Source organism: Mirounga leonina, unplaced genomic scaffold (genome assembly GCF_011800145.1).
Source record: "Mirounga leonina isolate KUSES-001 unplaced genomic scaffold, KU_Mleo_1.0 Mir_200, whole genome shotgun sequence".
In the NCBI taxonomy this organism is placed as follows: domain Eukaryota; kingdom Metazoa; phylum Chordata; class Mammalia; order Carnivora; family Phocidae; genus Mirounga; species Mirounga leonina.
The window spans coordinates 6,034,166-6,052,251 of NW_023270503.1; the positions used below are offsets into that span (position 1 = coordinate 6,034,166).

The 18,086-nt window shown below is 37.7% G+C and overlaps 1 protein-coding gene across 2 annotated transcripts in view; it reads left to right on the top strand.

The window, feature by feature from the left end:
- The window catches only part of NF1 (neurofibromin 1), a 289,204-nt gene that overhangs the window by 80,326 nt on the left and 190,792 nt on the right, over positions 1-18,086 (top strand). For both annotated transcript variants that reach the window (XM_035027762.1, XM_035027763.1), the window contains exons 6-8: positions 569-636; positions 888-963; positions 1,886-2,043. In XM_035027762.1, the coding sequence (XP_034883653.1) occupies positions 569-636; positions 888-963; positions 1,886-2,043 (302 nt within the window). The remainder of the gene's footprint in view (positions 1-568; positions 637-887; positions 964-1,885; positions 2,044-18,086) is intronic.

Genomic DNA, 18,086 nt, shown 5'->3' on the forward strand with positions numbered 1-18,086 from the left:
TTAAGTTATAGTTACTATCATATTTAGAGTCATCATATATGTATGAGGAATTTTTAATGATATGGAAAAAATTTGGGATACTACATAAAATGAAGAGAACAGGTTTGGTTTAGCCTTTATGATCTCAGTTGTGGTAAATATATTTGTCTTATACTTGCGTACGAAAAGGGATGGAAGAAAGTTCATCACACTGTTACCTGTGATTCTGAATGGAACGAATCATGGATGATGTTTTAAATTCCCCTTAGAATGTTGTGTATTTTTTAAATTTTCTACAATGACCATGTGTTTTATACTTTAAAAATCAATTATTATTAAAAAAAAACAAACCAAGAACCTTTGAAATTCAAGGCATGTTCGCTTTTCAAATTTGTCTTTAGTGGACATAATCAGTGAATTTTTGGTTTATATTAATTGTCTTTACCTTCACATTGCTTATAAATAATACTGGAACTAAAGTTTGTATGTAAAAGGAAAGTTTAGTTGGTTTATTTGTTTGTTTTTACAAGTAGCTCTGAATTTGTGTTAACTAATCTTAGAGTTAATTAAAAAAATTTTTTCCCCCCAGAAACTGCATTTAAATTTAAAGCCCTAAAGAAGGTCGCACAGTTAGCAGTTATAAATAGCCTGGAAAAAGTAAGTTATAACCTCTTTGATATTAAAATTTTGTTAAATTTTGCTTGTAAATATTGCTGTCTTTACTATTTGAATCAAAAGTCATGACTTCAGTAATAATTTCACATTAATATTTAGGAGGCATGCATTACAGTATTCTTATGAAGGAAATGAGAAGTTTGTAATATAATTGGGGTTGTGTGACATTTTGTTTACTATATTTTGAAGATACCCCTGCTTTCATATAAAAGCATATGTTTTGTTATTTATAGGCATTTTGGAACTGGGTAGAAAATTATCCAGATGAATTTACAAAGCTATACCAGATTCCACAGACTGATATGGCTGGTAAGAATAAGATTATTCATCTTTTAAACTCTTCCTTATGAGGTAAAAGCCTATCACTTTCCAGATTATTTATGTTAAGGTGCTTTTACATCTTGTCAGCTGACGTCAAATAGGAAATATTATTTTTCTCTTATATTTCAAAATTTCCCTCAATCCTTTTCTTTCCTTTGAGCAAATTTGCAAAAGCAGTTTGGAGTAAAGCTCTCATCTTTAGAGTTGTGGATTTGATATTTGATGGCTCTTCTTTGTAGAGAAGTACTCTTTGTGTTCTGAGGCTTCATTTTGTATTTAGGGAGATGTGTATAAAGTAGTAATATCCTTACTTAGAATTCTTGAGATACAACTGTGATGCAGAGAATACAGAATCCAGAGAGTATGATGATTCCCTGTGAGAAGCTGTCCAGTCTACTTCTTGTGTACATCACACTTTGCAAAAGGCCCTGCACATTGAGACTAAACACAAGTTTGTCTGTTCTGAAATGTAACCTTTTCTAGGATGGATCAAGATAGCTCTTTTATTTTTTTTATTTATTTTTAAAAGATTTATTTATTTATTTGAAAGAGAATGAGAGCGAGAGAGAGCATGGGGGCAGGGGCAGAGGAGGAGAATATCCAAGTAGACTCCAGCTGGGCGTAAAGCCTGATGTGGGGCTTGATCTCACAACCCATGAGATCATGACCTGAGCCAAAACCAAGTCAGACGCTTAACTGACTGAGCTACCCAGGTGCCCCAAAATAGCTCTTTTAATACATAGACAATATAATATTGCTTGTCTGCTTACCTGAAATTTAATTGTTTAAATGAACTTCCAGTTTATCTTTAAAAAATTTGACCTTTGGGTTTTTGGATAGTGCCGGCTTTTAGTTTAATGCCAGAGATATTCTCATTTAGTAATATCATTTAATTGTATTTTTCACATAGAGTGTGCAGAAAAACTGTTTGACTTGGTGGATGGTTTTGCTGAAAGCACCAAACGTAAAGCAGCGGTTTGGCCACTACAAATCATTCTCCTTATCTTGTGTCCAGAAATAATCCAGGATATATCCAAGGATGTGGTTGATGAAAACAACATGAATAAGGTGAGGAGGGCAAAGTTATTTCCATTATGTCCAGATGTCATCTAGTTCATTTTAATCAAGGTGTGTATGACTTTAGGCTTAATATTCTGTAAGCACAATAATTCAGGGGACCATTTCTAATTATGATCACTTTAGGTCTCTTTGTTTGCTGGCCTTGGCAGAGACATACTCATATAAAAATTCTTTTGAAGGGAAAATAAATGATACCCTCATTAATTAAAGATTTTAAAACAATTCTTTAGTTTCATTTTTTTACCAGAGAAGACTAAGTGATACCAGAGAAGACTAAGTGATACTTTTGTCAGTGAAACGTAGTTTCTCTAACAATTACAGCAATGGTTGCCCTATTAGAATCCATCACTTTCGTGTTATTTGCATGTACTTAGTGGTGTATCTACTTGGTGCTAATGAAATTGTCTAGTAACTATTTTCAGATATTTTAGAACAGTTTTCATAGCATTTTATTAGGAAGGTAGGATACCACATACGCTATCTATAGTGAAATTGGTACTATAACAACTGCTAATTTTAGGGGACTCTTAAAATTTTTAAAAACAGAGCAGGGTAGGGTGTTAATCTTACTGTTTTATTTGAATTTCTTTATTCAGTTTGTTTTGGTAATTGATTTTTCTTTGTTTCTTTTTTTCCTATTTATTTATTTATTTTTGCCACTTTTGGAGAAATACTTTCAGCTGAGTGAACATGAAATGGGCTCCTGCATGACTTGCCTGTGGATGGAGATGTTCAGAATCAGTGGAATGATTCAATACTTTGTAGAAATATTGGATAGGGAATTTATGCAATAGATGGCTAAATAAAAGAACTTAGGTAATCCTTTAGAGTTTGTGATGCTGTGGTACACCACTTAGGTCTGTAGCCTCGCTCTTCCATTGTGAGGATACCGTTTTTCATGTTAGATTGCTTTGAAGCCTGTCAAAAGAGTAAATTTTGGGAGGGTTTCTGTTTATTGGGAAAATAAACAGAGGTAAAAAGCTATTATAAATTCAGTATTACTCTTAGGTGAACTTATATTTGAATAATCACAGCTACATCTTTCCAAATGTTTATTGATTATTTGTATATCTTCTATGAATTTCTCATTTTCCATTGAATTTTTTTTTTTTTTTAAGATTTTATTTATTTGAGAGAGAGAGGACAAGTAGGCGGAGGGGCAGAGGGAGAGGGAGAGGGAGAAGGAGACTTGCCACTGAGCAGGGAGCCTGACACAGGGCTCGATCCCAGGACTTTGGGATCATGACCTGAGCCAAAGGCAGACACTTAACCGAGTGAGCCACCCAGGCGCTCGAATTGTTTGTTCTTTATTGATGTGTAGGGTGTGTGTTGTATGTACACTTTTTACTTAGTTTCTTTTTTTAAACTTTGTTTATGGGTTTTTGTTTTTGTTTTTGCTATTTAGATATTTAAAATTTGTAGTAGTCAACTCTGTCTTTTTCTGTCTCTTAGCTTTTTTGGTCATACTGTTCCTAACCAAGATTTTATTTATTCATTTTATTGAGATATAATTCACATACCATAAATTCATTCTTCTAAAGTGTACAATTCAGTGTTTTTTAGCATATACAAAAAGTTGTGCAACCGTCACTGCAATCTAATTCAAGAACATTTTTGTCATCCCTGAAAGAAACCTCGTACCTGTTAGCAGTCACTCCTTACTCCTGTCTCACCTAGACTCTGGCAACTACTGATCTGCTTTCTGTCTCTATGGATTTGCCTATTCTGGATATTTCATATAAATGGAATCATATAATATGTGACCTTTGTATCTGGAACATCCCAAGATTTTTGAAATATACTTTTATATATTTCTTAGTACTTTTCCAGGTTAAAAAACTTAGATTTTAAAATCTTTCTGGATTAAAAAAAAGTATTTTTTTTTTTTAATGTATTCTCACTCTTTCCTAGTCACATTACTTATGAGCCAACCAGTATTAATGGTTGGTTGATATGTATCCTTCCTTTTGTATCTACTTGCTCATACAAACATTCAAATGAAAATACACATACATACATAGTGTGGTGATGGTTATATTTTAAAATGAAGTCATATAATATATTTTTAAGTACTCTCTCTACCCAATCTGGGGCTCGAACTCATGACCCTGAGACCAACAGCTGTATGCTCCACTGACTGAGCCAGCCAGGCATCCCAAAATGAAGTCATTGTATACACATTACTCTGCATCTTGCTTTATTTACCTAAGAGTATATCTCAGCTGTTCCTCAGAATAGTTGATAACACATTCCTTTAAGTGTTAGGTAATATTCTATTACGCTAATGAGCCTCATTTACTCAGCCATTTCACTGTGAATGGATGAATACTTAAATTTTTTTTCAGTTTTTTGACATTACATTAAATCCTTTAGTAAATATCTGTGTTCATGTATTTTTGTTAACTGATGCTTTTAATTCTATAGAGTAGAATTCCAAAACTGTGATTCTGTGTCAAGGGCATTTGTATTTAAATTTTTTTTTAAGATTTTATTTATTTTAGAGAGGGAAAGAGAGAAGAGTGCCAGCACCCGTGTACAAGTGAGAGGAGGGGCAGCAGGAGAGGGGAGACAGAATCCCAAGCAGACTCCCCACTGAGTGCAGAGCCTGGTGCAGGGCTCAATCTGATGACCCTGAGATGATGACCTGAGCCGAAATCAAGGGTTGGATACCCAACTGAATGAGCCATCCAGACGCCCCTGTATTTAAAATTTTTAATAGTTATTCTTAGATTTACACTCCCCAATATTCATCGCATGTCACATTAGAATCATAATGCCTGTTTTTCTGCATCCTCACCAGCACTGCATGGTTGTCAGTCTTCAATGAGATGAAAAAGAGTAACTGATTTTACTGCTTATGATTAGTGAGGTTCAGGATCATTTCTGTTTTGTGGTCATTTGCATGTTTTCTTTTGCATGTCTGTTCATTTCCTTTACTTATTTTCCTTTTTAAATTTTTTTTGTCAGTCTCTTTATTAACTTCTGGGACTTTTTGTCTATTAGTCTCTTACCTGATGATACCATATTTGATTTAGAAGAATGTTTTATAGTTTCCAAATTGTTAAATTTTTTGGTGATTTTTAAAGATTTAATTGTGGTTAGAAAATGGTAGTACATATTTGCTTTAAAAAGTGTTCTGTGGTCCTGGAGAAGAATGTGTATCATTTCTTTAGGGTACAGAATTTAATGTAAATGTTTAAAACTGCATGTAGAACTGCTCTGTAGCTCTTGAGAACGCCTGTAGGGGCTTGAGAGGCCCCTATGAATATGCTGTGCGAAATGCTTGGTTTAGCTGTCTGAGCTCCCCGAACCCTTAAGTAGCCAATAGGCTCTGGGCAGTGTGGCAGAACTCCTTCTAGGCATTGGTAATCACACTTAGCTCTTTATTATAAAGCAAGCAAAGAACAAACAACAAACAAATAGAACCCTCAGCAGATCAGATCGGGCTCTCATTTACACATTGTAGACTGTGAACTATATGAAAAGTGGTTCTCTTTTTCAGTTTATAGTTTTTGTTATTATTATTTTATTGTGTTTTTATTTCATTAGGGAAGGTAGTATCATGACTCCACACAGTGATCTCTATTATACTTATGAAACAGTAATGAGCCGCTGATCTGAAAAGCCCTGCAGAACAGTCCTCCTCTTTGTGATTTCTTAGGACCTTGGACAGCAAAGACTCTGCCATTTTTAGAACATAGCTTCCATGGAAGTTGATTCTATTCTGCTGACCAGAAGGAAAAACATGGGAAATCAAGCTGAGGATTTTTATGGGCCAGGCCTGGAAATGGCACACTTTTATTCACATTGCATTGGGTAGAACTCTGTCACATGGCCACATCTAACTGTAAGAGAACCTGAGAAATACATCTATATCCCCCAGGAACCAAGAAATGAAGGAGTTAGGAGAGAGAGGAGGAGTCAGGGATGGCTTAGACTGCTGTCTCCCTAGAATTCCCAGTTATTTCTTTATGGGTGCAAAGCTATATATCAGGAGTACCTGTCCATATAGCCAGAATAGTGCTGGCTATATGTGCTGCAAGAAGAGGTGTGGAACCTTAGTTGAAGTAAGAATAGAACTTAGAAAGAGAGACAGAGTTGTTTAGGCCAGGGTGATCAAGAAAATGGATGTTCAGAAAAGTTAGCTAGAGGATGGAAGATTCATGCAGGTGATGATAAGAAATGAAGTTGAAGAGGCAGATGTGAGCAATATGGAAGATACTGTGAACCAGTTGGGGTTGAAACTTTAAGTTTAGGGTTAAAGGTGAGACATGCAAAGTAGTGTTTTTGGCTGATAAAAAGAAATTCCAAAGTGGGAGCTGGGTCAAAATAAATGTGAGTTTATCTTTTAAAATTTTATTTACTTATTTATATTGTGGTAAAATAACCTTAAATATACAAGTACAAGTGTACATCAAGTACATTCACAGTGTTTCGCAAACATCATCATTATCTATTAGTGAACTTTTTTTAGTCCTCTTAAATTCTGTATGTTAAACATGACTTCTCATTCACCCTATTCCTAGCCCCTGGTAGCCTCTATTCTATTCTTGGTTTCTCTCAGTTGCCTATTCTAGGTACCTCATATTGGTGCTATTATACAATATTTATCCTTATATGTCTGGCTTACACCATTTAACGTAATATTTTCAAGATTGATCCATTTTGTTGCATGATCAGAATTTCATTCCTTATTGTGGCTGAATAAATATTCCATTGTATGTTATATACCACATTTTGTTTATCTCCTAGAAATTTCTTGTGTGCAGTGGTATTCCATTGTGGTTTTGATTCACATCTTTTTTTTTTAAGTTTTTTTTTTTTTTCTTTAAGTTTATATATTTAGGTAATCCCTACACCCAACATGGGGCTTGAACTCATGACCCTGACATTAAGAGTTGCATGCTCTTCTGACTGAGGCAGCCAGGTGCACTGATTTGCATCTTTCTAGTGACTAACAGTGTTGATCATCTTTTCATAAGCTTATTGGCCATTTGTATATCTTCTCTGGAGATGTGTCTATTAAAGTTCTTTGCCCATTTTTTAATTGGGCTATTTTTTGTTGTTGTTGAGTTGTAGGAGTTCTTTACATGTCATAGATGGTAATCGCCTATCAGATATATGATTTGCAAATGTTTTATCCCATTCTGTGGACTGTCATTTTACTTTCTAAATAGTGTCATTTGATACACAAAGTTTTTCATTTTGATGAAGTCTACTTTATCCATTTTTTTTTGTTGTTGTTGTTGCTAGTGCTTTTTTGGTTTTATATCCAATCATTGCCAAATCCAATGTTGTAAAGATTTTCTTTTATGTTCTCTTCTAGGAGTTTTATAGTTTTAGCTGTTTAGATCTTTGAGCTATCTTGAGTTAATTTTTATATATAAGGTAAGGGAAAGGTCTGGCTTCATTCTTTGCGTATGGATATCCAGTTTTCCCTGCACCTTTTGTTCAAAAAACTGTCCTTTCTCCGTTGAATGGTGTTAGCACACTTGTTGAAAATAATTTGATCCTGTATGCAAGGATTTCTTTCTAGACTTCCTATTCTATTTCATTGGCATATAGGTCTGTTCTCATACCATTACCACAGTGTTTTGATTTTTGTAGCTTTGTAGTAAGTTTTGAAATCAGGAAGTATGAGTCTTCCAACTTTATTCTTTCTCAAGATTGTTTGGGCTATTTCTTGTTTCTTGATATCCCATATGAATTTCTGGACGGGTTTTTTTCTATTTCTACAAAAAAGCTGTTGGGGTTTTGATAGGGATTGCATTGAATCTGTAGATTGTTTTGGGTACTGTGGACATTTTATCAATGTTAACTCTTCTAGTCAATGAACATGGGATGTGTTTCCATTTATTTATGTCTTTAATTTCTTTTAACACAGTTTTCATTGTATAAGCTTTCACCATCTTGGTTAATTCCCAAGTATTATGTTCTTTTTAATGCTATCATAAGTGGAATTGTTTTCCTACTTTCCTTTTTAGATAGTTCATTGCTAGTGTCTAGAAATGCAACTGATTTTTATATGTTGATTTTGTATCCTAGAACTTTGCTAAATTTACTAGCTCTAACAGGTGTGTGTGTGTTTAAGGTGTTCTGCAAATAAGATTGTATCATCTGAGAACAGAGGCCATTTCACTTCTCCTAATTTGAATGACTTTTTTTTTTTTACATTAAGGTTCATTTTTTAAAAATTTTTTTATTGTTATGTTAATCAGCATACATTACATCATTAGTTTTTGATGTAGTGGTCCATGATTCATTGTGCATAACACTCAGTGCTCCATGCAGAACATGCCCTCCTCAATACCCATCACCAGGCTAACCCATCCTCCTACTCCCCTCCCCTCTAGAACCCTCAGTTTGTTTTTCAGAGTCCATCGTCTCTCATGGTTCGTCTCCCCCTCCGATTTCCCCCCCTTCATTCTTCCCCTCCTGCTATCTTCTTCTTCTTTTTTTTTTCTTAACATATATTGCATTATTTGTTTCAGAGGTACAGATCTGAGATTCAACAGTCTTGCACAATTCACAGCACTCACCATAGCACATACCCTCCCCAGTGTCTATCACCCAGTCACCCCATCCCTCCCACCCCACCCCCCACTCCAGCAACCCTCGGTTTGTTTTGTGAGATGAAGAATTCCTCATATCAGTGAGGTCATATGATACATGTCTTTCTCTGATTGACTTATTTTGCTCAGCATAACACCCTCCAGTTCCATCCACGTCGTTGCAAATGGCAAGATCTCATTCCTTTTGATGGCTGCATAATATTCCATTGTGTATATATACCACATCTTCTTTATCCATTCATCTGTCGATGGACATCTTGGCTCTTTCCACAGTTTGGCTATTGTGGACATTGCTGCTATAAACATCCGGGTGCACGTACCCTTTCGGATCCCTACATCTGTATCTTTGGGGTAAATACCCAGTAGTGCAATTGCTGGATTGTATGGTAGCTCTATTTTCAACTTTTTGAGGAACCTCCATACTGTTTTCCAGAGTGGCTGCCCAAGCTTGCATTCCCACCAACAGTGTAGGAGGGTTCCCCTTTCTCCATATCCCTGCCAACATCTTTCGTTTCCTGACTTGTTAATTTTAGCCATTCTGACTGGTGTGAGGTGGTATCTCATTGAGGTTTTGATTTGGATTTCCCTGATGCCGAGCGATATTGAGCACTTTTTCATGTGTCTGTTGGCCATTGGGTGTCTTCTTTGGAAAAATGTCTGTTCATGTCTTCTGCCCATTTCTTGATTGGATTCTTTGTTCTTTGGGTGTTGAGTTTGATGAGTTCTTTATAGATTTTGGATACTAGCCCTTTATCTGATATGTCATTTGCAAATATCTTCTCCCATTCTGTCGGTTGTCTTTTGGTTTTGTTGACTGTTTCTTTTGCTGTGCAAAAGCTTTTTATCTTGATGAAGTCCCAACAGTTCATTTTTGCCCTGGCTTCCCTTGCCTTTGGCGATGTTTCTAGGAAGAAGCTGCTGCGGCTGAGGTCGAAGAGGTTGCTGCCTATGTTCTCCTTTAGGATTTTGATGGACTCCTGTCTCACATTGAGGTCTTTCAACCATTTGGAGTCTATTTTTGTGTGTGGTGTAAGGAAATGGTCCAGTTTCATTCTTCTGCATGTGGCTGTCCAGTTATCCCAACACCATTTGTTGAAGAGACTGTCTTTTTTCCATTGGACATTCTTTCCTGCTTTGTCGAAGATTAGTTGACCATAGAGTTGAGGGTCCATTTCTGGGCTCTCTGTTCCATTGATCTATGTGTCTGTTTTTGTGCCAGTACCATACTGTCTTGATGATGACAGCTTTGTAATAGAGCTGGAAGTCCAGAGTTGTGGTGCCGCCAGCTTTGCTTTTCTTTTTCAACATTCCTCTGGCTATGCAGAGTCTTTTCTGGTTCCATACAAATTTTAGGATTATTTGTTCCATTTCTTTGAAAAAAGTGGATGGTATTTTGATGAGGATTGCATTGAATGTGTAGATTGCTCTAGGTAGCATTGACATCTTCACAATATTTGTTCTTCCAATCCATGAGCATGGAATGTTTTTCCATTTCTTTGTGTCTTCCTCAATTTCTTTCATGAGTATTTTATAGTTTTCTGAGTACAGATTCTTTGCCTCTTTGGTTAGATTTATGCCTAGGTATCTTATGGTTTTGGGTGCAATTGTAAATGGGATCGACTCCTTAATTTCTGTTTCTTCGGTCTTGTTGTTGGTGTATAGGAATGCCACTGACTTCTGTGCCTTGATTTTATATCCTGCCACTTGACTGAATTCCTGTATGAGTTCTAGCAGTTTTGGGGTAGAGTCTTTTGGGTTTTCCACATAAAGTATCATATCATCTTCAAAGAGTGAGAGTTTGACTTCTTCTTTGAGGATTTGGATGCCTTTGACTTCTTTTTGTTGTCTGATTGCTGTGGCTAGGACTTCTAATACTATGTTGAATAGCAGTGGTGGTAATGGCCATCCCTGCCGCGTTCCTGACCTTAGGGGGAAAGCTCTCAGTTTTTCCCCATTGAGAATGATATTCGCTGTAGATTTTTCATAGATGGCTTTTATGATATTGAGGTATGTACCCTCTATCCCTATACTCTGAAGAGTTTTGATCAAGAAAGGATGCTGTACTTTGTCAAATGCTTTTTCTGCATCTATTGAGAGGATCATATGATTCTTGTTCTTTCTTTTGTTAATGTATTGTATCACGTTGATTGATTTGCGGATGTTGAACCAACCTTGCAGCCCAGGGATAAATCCCACTTGGTCGTGGTGAATAATCCTTTTAATGTACTGTTGGATCCTATTGGCTAGTATTTTGGTGAGAATTTTTGCATCCATGTCCATCAGGGATATTGGTCTGTAATTCTCCTTTTTGATGGGGTCTTTGTCTGGTTTTGGGATCAAGGTAATGGTGGCCTCATAAAATGAGTTTGGAAGTTTTCCTTCCATTTCTATTTATTGGAACAGTTTCAGAAGAATAGGTATTAATTCTTCTTTAAATGTTTGGTAGAATTCCCCTGGGAAGCCATCTGGCCCTGAACTTTTGTTCGTTGGGAGATTTTTGATGACTGCTTCAATTTCCTTAGTGGTTATGGGTCTGTTCAGGTTTTCTATTTCTTCCTGGTTCAGTTTTGGTAGTTGACACATCTCTAGGAATGCATCCATTTCTTCCAGGTTATCTAATTTGCTGGCATAGAGTTGCTCATAATATGTTCTTATCATTGTTTGTATTTCTTTGGTGTTGGTTGTGATCTCTCCTCTTTCATTCATGATTTTGTTGATTTGGGTCATTTCTCTTTTCTTTTTGATAAGTGTCTGGCCAGGGGTTTATCAATCTTGTTAATTCTTTCAAAGAACCAGCTCCTAGTTTCATTGATCTGTTCTACTGTTCTTTTAGTTTCTATTTCATTGATTTCTGCTCTGATCTTTATGATTTCTCTTCTCCTGCTGGGTTTAGGCTTTATTTGCTGTTCTTTCTCCAGCTCCTTTAGGTGTAGGGTTAGGTTGTGTACTTGAGACCTTTCTTGTTTCTTGAGAAAGGCTTGTATTGCTATATACTTTCCTCTTAGGACTGCCTTTGCTGCATCCCAAAGATTTTGAACAGTTGTGTTTTCATTTTCATTGGTTTCCATGAATTTTTTAAATTCTTCTTTAATTTCCTGGTTGACCCATTCATTCTTTAGTAGGATGCTCTTTAGCCTCTAAAGGAGTTCTTTCCGACTTTCCTTTTGTGATTGAGTTCTAGTTTCAAAGCATTGTGGTCTGAAAATAGGCAGGGAATGATCCCAGTCTTTTGGTACCATTTGAGATCTCATTTGTGACCTAGGATGTGATCTATTCTGGAGAATGTTCCATGGGCACTAGAGAAGAATGTGTATTCCGTTGCTTTGGGATGGAATGTTCTGAATATGTCTGTGAAGTCCATTTGGTCCAGTGTGTCATTTAAAGTCTTTATTTCCTTGTTGATCTTTTGCTTAGACGATCTGTCCATTTCAGTGAGGGGGTGTTAAAGTCCCCCACTATTATTGTATTGTTGTCGATGTGTTTCTTTGCTTTTGTTATTAATTGCCTCATATAATTGGCTGCTCCCATGTTAGGGGCATAGATATTTACAATTGTTAGATCTTCTTGTTGGATAGACCTTTTAAGTAGGATATAGTGCCCTTCCTCATCTCTTATTACAGTCTTTGGTTTCAAATCTAATTTGTCTGATATAAGGATTGCCACCCCAGCTTTCTTTTGGTGTCCAGTAGCATGGTAAATGGTTTTCCACCCCCTCACTTTCAATTTGGGGGTGTATTTGGGTCTAAAATGAGTCTCTTGCAGACAGCATATCGATGGGTCTTGTTTTTTAATCCAGTCTGATAGCCTGTGTCTTTTGATTGGGCATTTAACCCATTTACATTCAGGGTAACTATTGAAAGATATGAATTTAGTGCCATTGTATTGCCTGTAAGGTGACTGTTACTGTATATTGTCTGTGTTCCTTTCTGGTCTATGTTGCTTTTAGGCTCTCTCTTTGCTTAGAGGACCCCTTTCAAGATTTCTTGTAGGGCTGGTTTTGTGTTTGCAAATTCCTTTAGTTTTTGTTTGTCCTGGAAGCTTTTGATCTCTCCTTCTACTTTCAATGACAGCCTAGCTGGATATAGTATTCTTTTTTTTTTTTTTTTTTAAAGATTTTATTTATTTATTTGACAGAGAGAGACACAGCGAGAGAGGGAATACAAGTGAGGGAAAGGGAGAAGCAGGCTTCCCACTGAGCAGGAGCCCGATGTGGGGCTCAATCCCAGGACTCTGAGGTTATGACCTGAGCCAAAGGCAGACGCTTAATGACTGAGCCATCCAGGCGCCCCTGGATATAGTATTCTTGGCTAAATATATCCTGCCAGTCCTTTGTGGCCTGCCAGATCTCTGTGGATAGGTCTGTTGCCAATCTAATGTTTCTACCATTGCAGGTTACAGATCTCTTCTCCCGAGCTGCTTTCAGGATTTTCTCTTTGTCTCTGAGACTTGTAAGTTTTACTATTAGATGTTGGGGTGTTGACTTATTTTTATTGATTTTGAGAGGGGTTCTCTGTGCCTCCTGGATTTTGATGCCTGTTTCCTTCCCCAAATTAGGGACATTCTCTGCTATAATTTGCTCCAATATACCTTCTGCCCCTCTCTCTCTTTATTCTTCTTCTGGGATCCCAATTATTCTAATATTGTTTCGTCTTATGGTATCACTTCTCTCTTGAATTCTGCCCTTGGGATCCAGTAGTTGTTTATCTCTTTTTCTCAGCTTCTTTATTTTCCATCATTTGGCCTTCTGTATCACTGATTCCCTCTTCTGCCTCATTTATCCTAGCAGTTAGCGCCCCCATTTTTGATTGCACCTCATTAATAGCCTTTTTGATTTCGACTTGGTTAGATTTTAGTTCTTTTATTTCTCCAGAGAGGGTTTCTCTAATAACTTCCATGCTTTTTTTAAGCCCAGCTAGTATCTTTAAAGTGATGATTCTGAACTCTAGATCTGGCATCGTACTAATGTCCGTATTGAGTAGGTCCCTGGCAGTCGGTACTACCTCTTGTTCTTTTTGTTGAAGTGATTTTTTCTGTCTTGTCATTTTGTCCAGAGGAGAATAGGTGAATGGGAGAACAAAATGCTAACAGGGTAACAACGTCCCCAGAAAATATACTCTAAACAAATCAGAAAAGACCTGAAGCCGGGGGAAAAGAAAGTGAAAGAAAGAAAAAAGAAAAAGAAAAGCAAAAGAAAAAGATAAAAACAAACAAAAACAGAACAAAAGACAAAAAACAGAATATGATCAAATATGATCAGGCTGATGCATAGATTTGTGCCACACACTGGACTTTGGGTGTATTTTGGTCTCTTAGAAGAAAGTGCCTCCCAAAATTTAAAGAAAGAAAAACTTATGGGGTGCCTGGGTGGCTCAGTCATTAAGCATCTGCCTTCGGCTTGGGTCATGATCTCATGGTCCTGGGATTGAGCCCCGCATCAGGCTTCCTGCTCTGCGGGAAGCTTGCTTCTCCCTCTCCCACTCCCCTTGCTTGTGTTCCCTCCTTCGCTGTGTCTCTCTGTCAAATAAATAAATAAAATCTTAAAAAAAAAGGAAAGAAAAACATATATGTACAAAAATAAGGGTTGATATGAAGGGATGGAATATGACTGTAAAGTTGAAAATTATAAAAAATTTTATAAAAGGAATTGATAAGTTGTTTGGAAAAAGAAAGAGGATTTAAAAAAGGGAAAAAAAGGGAGAGAATGTGATCAGGCAGGAGAGTAGAACAAAGCCATATACTAGAGATTTAGGGTATATTTTGATCTGTTAGAAGAAACTGTATCCCAAAATTTTAAAGAGAAAACAACTTCTATATATATGCCAAAAATAAGGGTAATTACTATGAAGGGATAGAATATGTTTCTAAAAATGAAAAATAAAAATGTTTTTTAAAAAAGGGATTGATACGATGTTGGTTGGAAAAGGGAAAAAGAAAAATTCAAGAAAAAAAAACAGTTAAAAAAGAAATTAACTTTGAAAAACTAAAGAATCATGGTAAAAAAGCCATGGATTTTATGTGCAGTATTCCCCTAGCGCTGGAGTTCTGCCGTCTCATTGATCAGTAAACTTGGTCTTGGTTGGCTGTTCTCGCTGATCTTCTGGGGGAGGGGCCTGTTGCCGTGGTTCGCAAATGTCTTTGCCGGAGGCGGAATTGCCCTGCCCTGGCCCGTTTGGGGCTAAGTAATCTGCTCGGGTTTGCTCTCGGGAGCTTTTGTTCCCTGCAAGCTTTCCGTACAGCTTTGGAGGCCGAGAGTGAAAATGGCGGTCTCCCAATCTCGTTTCCTCCCCGAGGAAACGAGAACTCGGGGCCCCACTCCTCAGTGAGCCCCCAGAGAAAAGCAGTCACTCCCGTCTCCCTGGTCCCCGGCCGCACTCCGTGTTCACCCAGCCTGTGACCGAGCGTCTCTATCTCTGGCACCCGACCCCGTGTGGAGTCTCCAAACCCAGCAGATCCCTGCAGTGCACTCCCGCGCTGCTCCTCCCGGGGGAGGAAGGGGAGTCTCCCTGGATCTGCCGCTTGTTGGGTCCCTGCTGGAAGAACAGTGGCCCTACTGTGCTGCGGATCACTGTTTATGGCAACCCCGAGCTGAGAGCCTGCGCCTTGGCTCTGTCTCTGCAGCCAGCTTCCCCGCTCCCATACCTGGGAGGTCTGCCGCACTCAGGCACCCCAGGTCTTTCTGTGACTCCGAGGGTCCTGAGACCACACTGTCCCAGCGAGGGTTACACCCCCCGCTTAGCCACCAGAGTGACATCCCTCGGCGGAGCAGACTTTTAAAAGTTCCGATTTTGTGCTCCGCGGCTCTATCACTTGCCAGAAGCAGCCGATGGAGGCCCCCTCCCCTGCCGTCTCTCTTCTCGAATATCGCCTTGGATTCACTTCTCCGCATGTCCTACCTTCCAGAAAGGGTCTCGTTTCTGTTCAGAGAGTTGCTGCTATTCTTTTCTTCCATCTCCTGTTGAGTTTGTAGGTGTTCAGAATGGTTTGATTCCCATCCAGCTGAATTCCTGAGACCAGACGAAATCCAGGTCTTCTGCTCCTCCGCCATCTTGCTCTGCCCCCTCAATTTGAATGACTTTTAATGTTTTTTATTTTGTTTTTCTTTTCCTAAATGTTCTGCCTAGAACTTCCCTAGTAATGTTGAAAAGAAGTGGCAAAACTAGGTATCCGTATCTTGTTCCTACTAGGAGAAAAACTTTCAGTCTTTCACTGTTGTGAGTGTGATGTTAGCTGTGGTTTTTTATATATGGCTGTTATCATGTTGAGGAAATTTTCTTCTATTCCTAGCTTATCCAGTGCTGTTATCATGAGAGGGTGTTGAATTTTGTCAAATGTTTTTTCTGCATCAATTGTAAGGATCATGTGAGTTTTTTTCCTTCATTCTACTAACATGGTATATTTTATTGATTGATTTTTGTTGTTGAACCTTTTTTTACGCTCTACAAATAAAGCTCACTTGGTCATGGTGTCTAATCCTTTTATATACTGCTGAATTTGGTTTGCTCATTCTTCTTGAGGATTTTTTCATCAATATTTTTAGGGATATTGGTCTGTAGTTTCCTTGTCGTGTTTTTGTTTGGCTGTAGTATTAAGGTAATGCTGGCCTCATGAGATGAATTAGGAGGTGTTCCCTCTCCTTAAATTTTTGGAAGTGTTTGCGAAGGATTGGTATTAATTGTTCTTTAAATGTGTGATAGAATTCACCAGTGAAACCACCTGTCCTGGGTTTTTCTTTGTTGGGAGGTTTTTGATTACTGATTTAATCTCCTTACTAGTTCTAGGTCAATTCAGATTTTCCTGTTTCTTAATGAGTCAGTTTTGGTAGATTGTATGTTTCTAGGAATTTGCCCATTTTGTCTAAATTATCCAATTGTTGGCATATAATTTTTCATAGTATTTTATAATCTTTTATTTCTTAAAAATAGTAATGTTCTCACTTTCAGCTCTGATTTTTGGTATTGTGGATCTTCTGTCTTTTTTTCTTTTTTTTTTTTTTTTAAAGATTTTATTTATTTATTTGAGAGAGCGAGAATGAGAGAGAGTACATGAGAGGGGGGAGGGTCAGAGGGAGAAGCAGGCTCCTCGCTGAGCTGGGAGCCCGATGCGGGACTCGATCCCAGGACTCCAGGATCATGACCTGAGCCGAAGGCAGTTGCTTAACCAACTGAGCCACCCAGGCGCCCTGTCTTTTTTTCTTAATCTAGCAAAAGGTCTCTCAAATTTCTTGACCCATTCAAAGAACCACCTTTTGATTTTGGTATTTTCCTGTTGTTTTTCTATTCTCTGTCTTTGATCTCATCTTTATTATTTCCTTCCTTCTGCTAGCTTTGGATTTAGTTTGCTCTTCTTTTTCTAGTTCCTTAAGGTATACAGTTAGGTTGTTGAATTGAGAGCTTTCTTTTTAATGTGTTTCCAGCTATAAATTTTCCTGTTAGCACTGCTTCCACTGCATCCCATTTTTGGTGTTGTGTTTTCACTTTGATTTATTTCAAGATATTTTCTAATTTTCTTTGTGAATTTTTTTTCTTTGATCATTGGTGTTTAATTTTCATGTGTTTGTGAACTTTCCAGTTTTCCTTCTATTGCTGATTTCCGGTTTCATTGTGATCAGGAAAAATATTTCTTTTTTTTTTTTAAGATTTATTTATTTGACAGAGAGAGAAAGAGAGCACAAGCAGGGGGAGCTACAGAGGGAGAGGGAGAAACAGGCTCCCTACTGAGCAGGGAGGCAGATGTTGGGCTCGATCCCATGACCCTGGGATCATGACCTGAGCTGAAGGCCAACTCTTAACTGATTGAGCCACCCAGGTGCCCCAGGAAAAATATTTCATATGATTTCAGTCTCTTTAAATTTATTAAGACCTGTTTTGTAGCCTAACACATGGTCTATCCTAGATATTGTTCATGTGTACTGGAGAAGAATATATATTCTGCTGTTGTTTGATCAGTTTTGCTTTTGACACATTATATTTGAGAATACATATAAGTGGAGATGCAAAATTTTCATTTAGGAGAAAAACAGAGGGAGCAATTTGTTAGTGAGCTGCAAAGAGGGCTTGAGATCACAAGAATGGATAACTTTTTGTGAGCAACAGAATTTATTTATTTTTTATAGATTTCATTTATTTATTTGAGATAGAGAGAGAGAGAGAGAGAGCACAAGCAGGGGGAATAGCAGGTTCTCCACCAAGCAGGGATCCCGAAGTGGGGCTTGATCCCAGGAGTCCAAGTTCACGACCTGAGCTAAAGGCAGATGCTCAACCGACTGAGCCACCCGGGCGCCCCAGAACAGATTTTATTTAGAGCAATAGAACAGCCTTAGGTATATCCTTAGTTGGAAGGCTAAAGGTTGAATATAGCCTGGAGTTTAGAAATATTTAAAAAGAGAATATAATCAGCTGAATTCAGGGTTGAGAAGTCAACTACCTTGTTTAGGAAGGACTGTGTTCCTTTAATAATTCA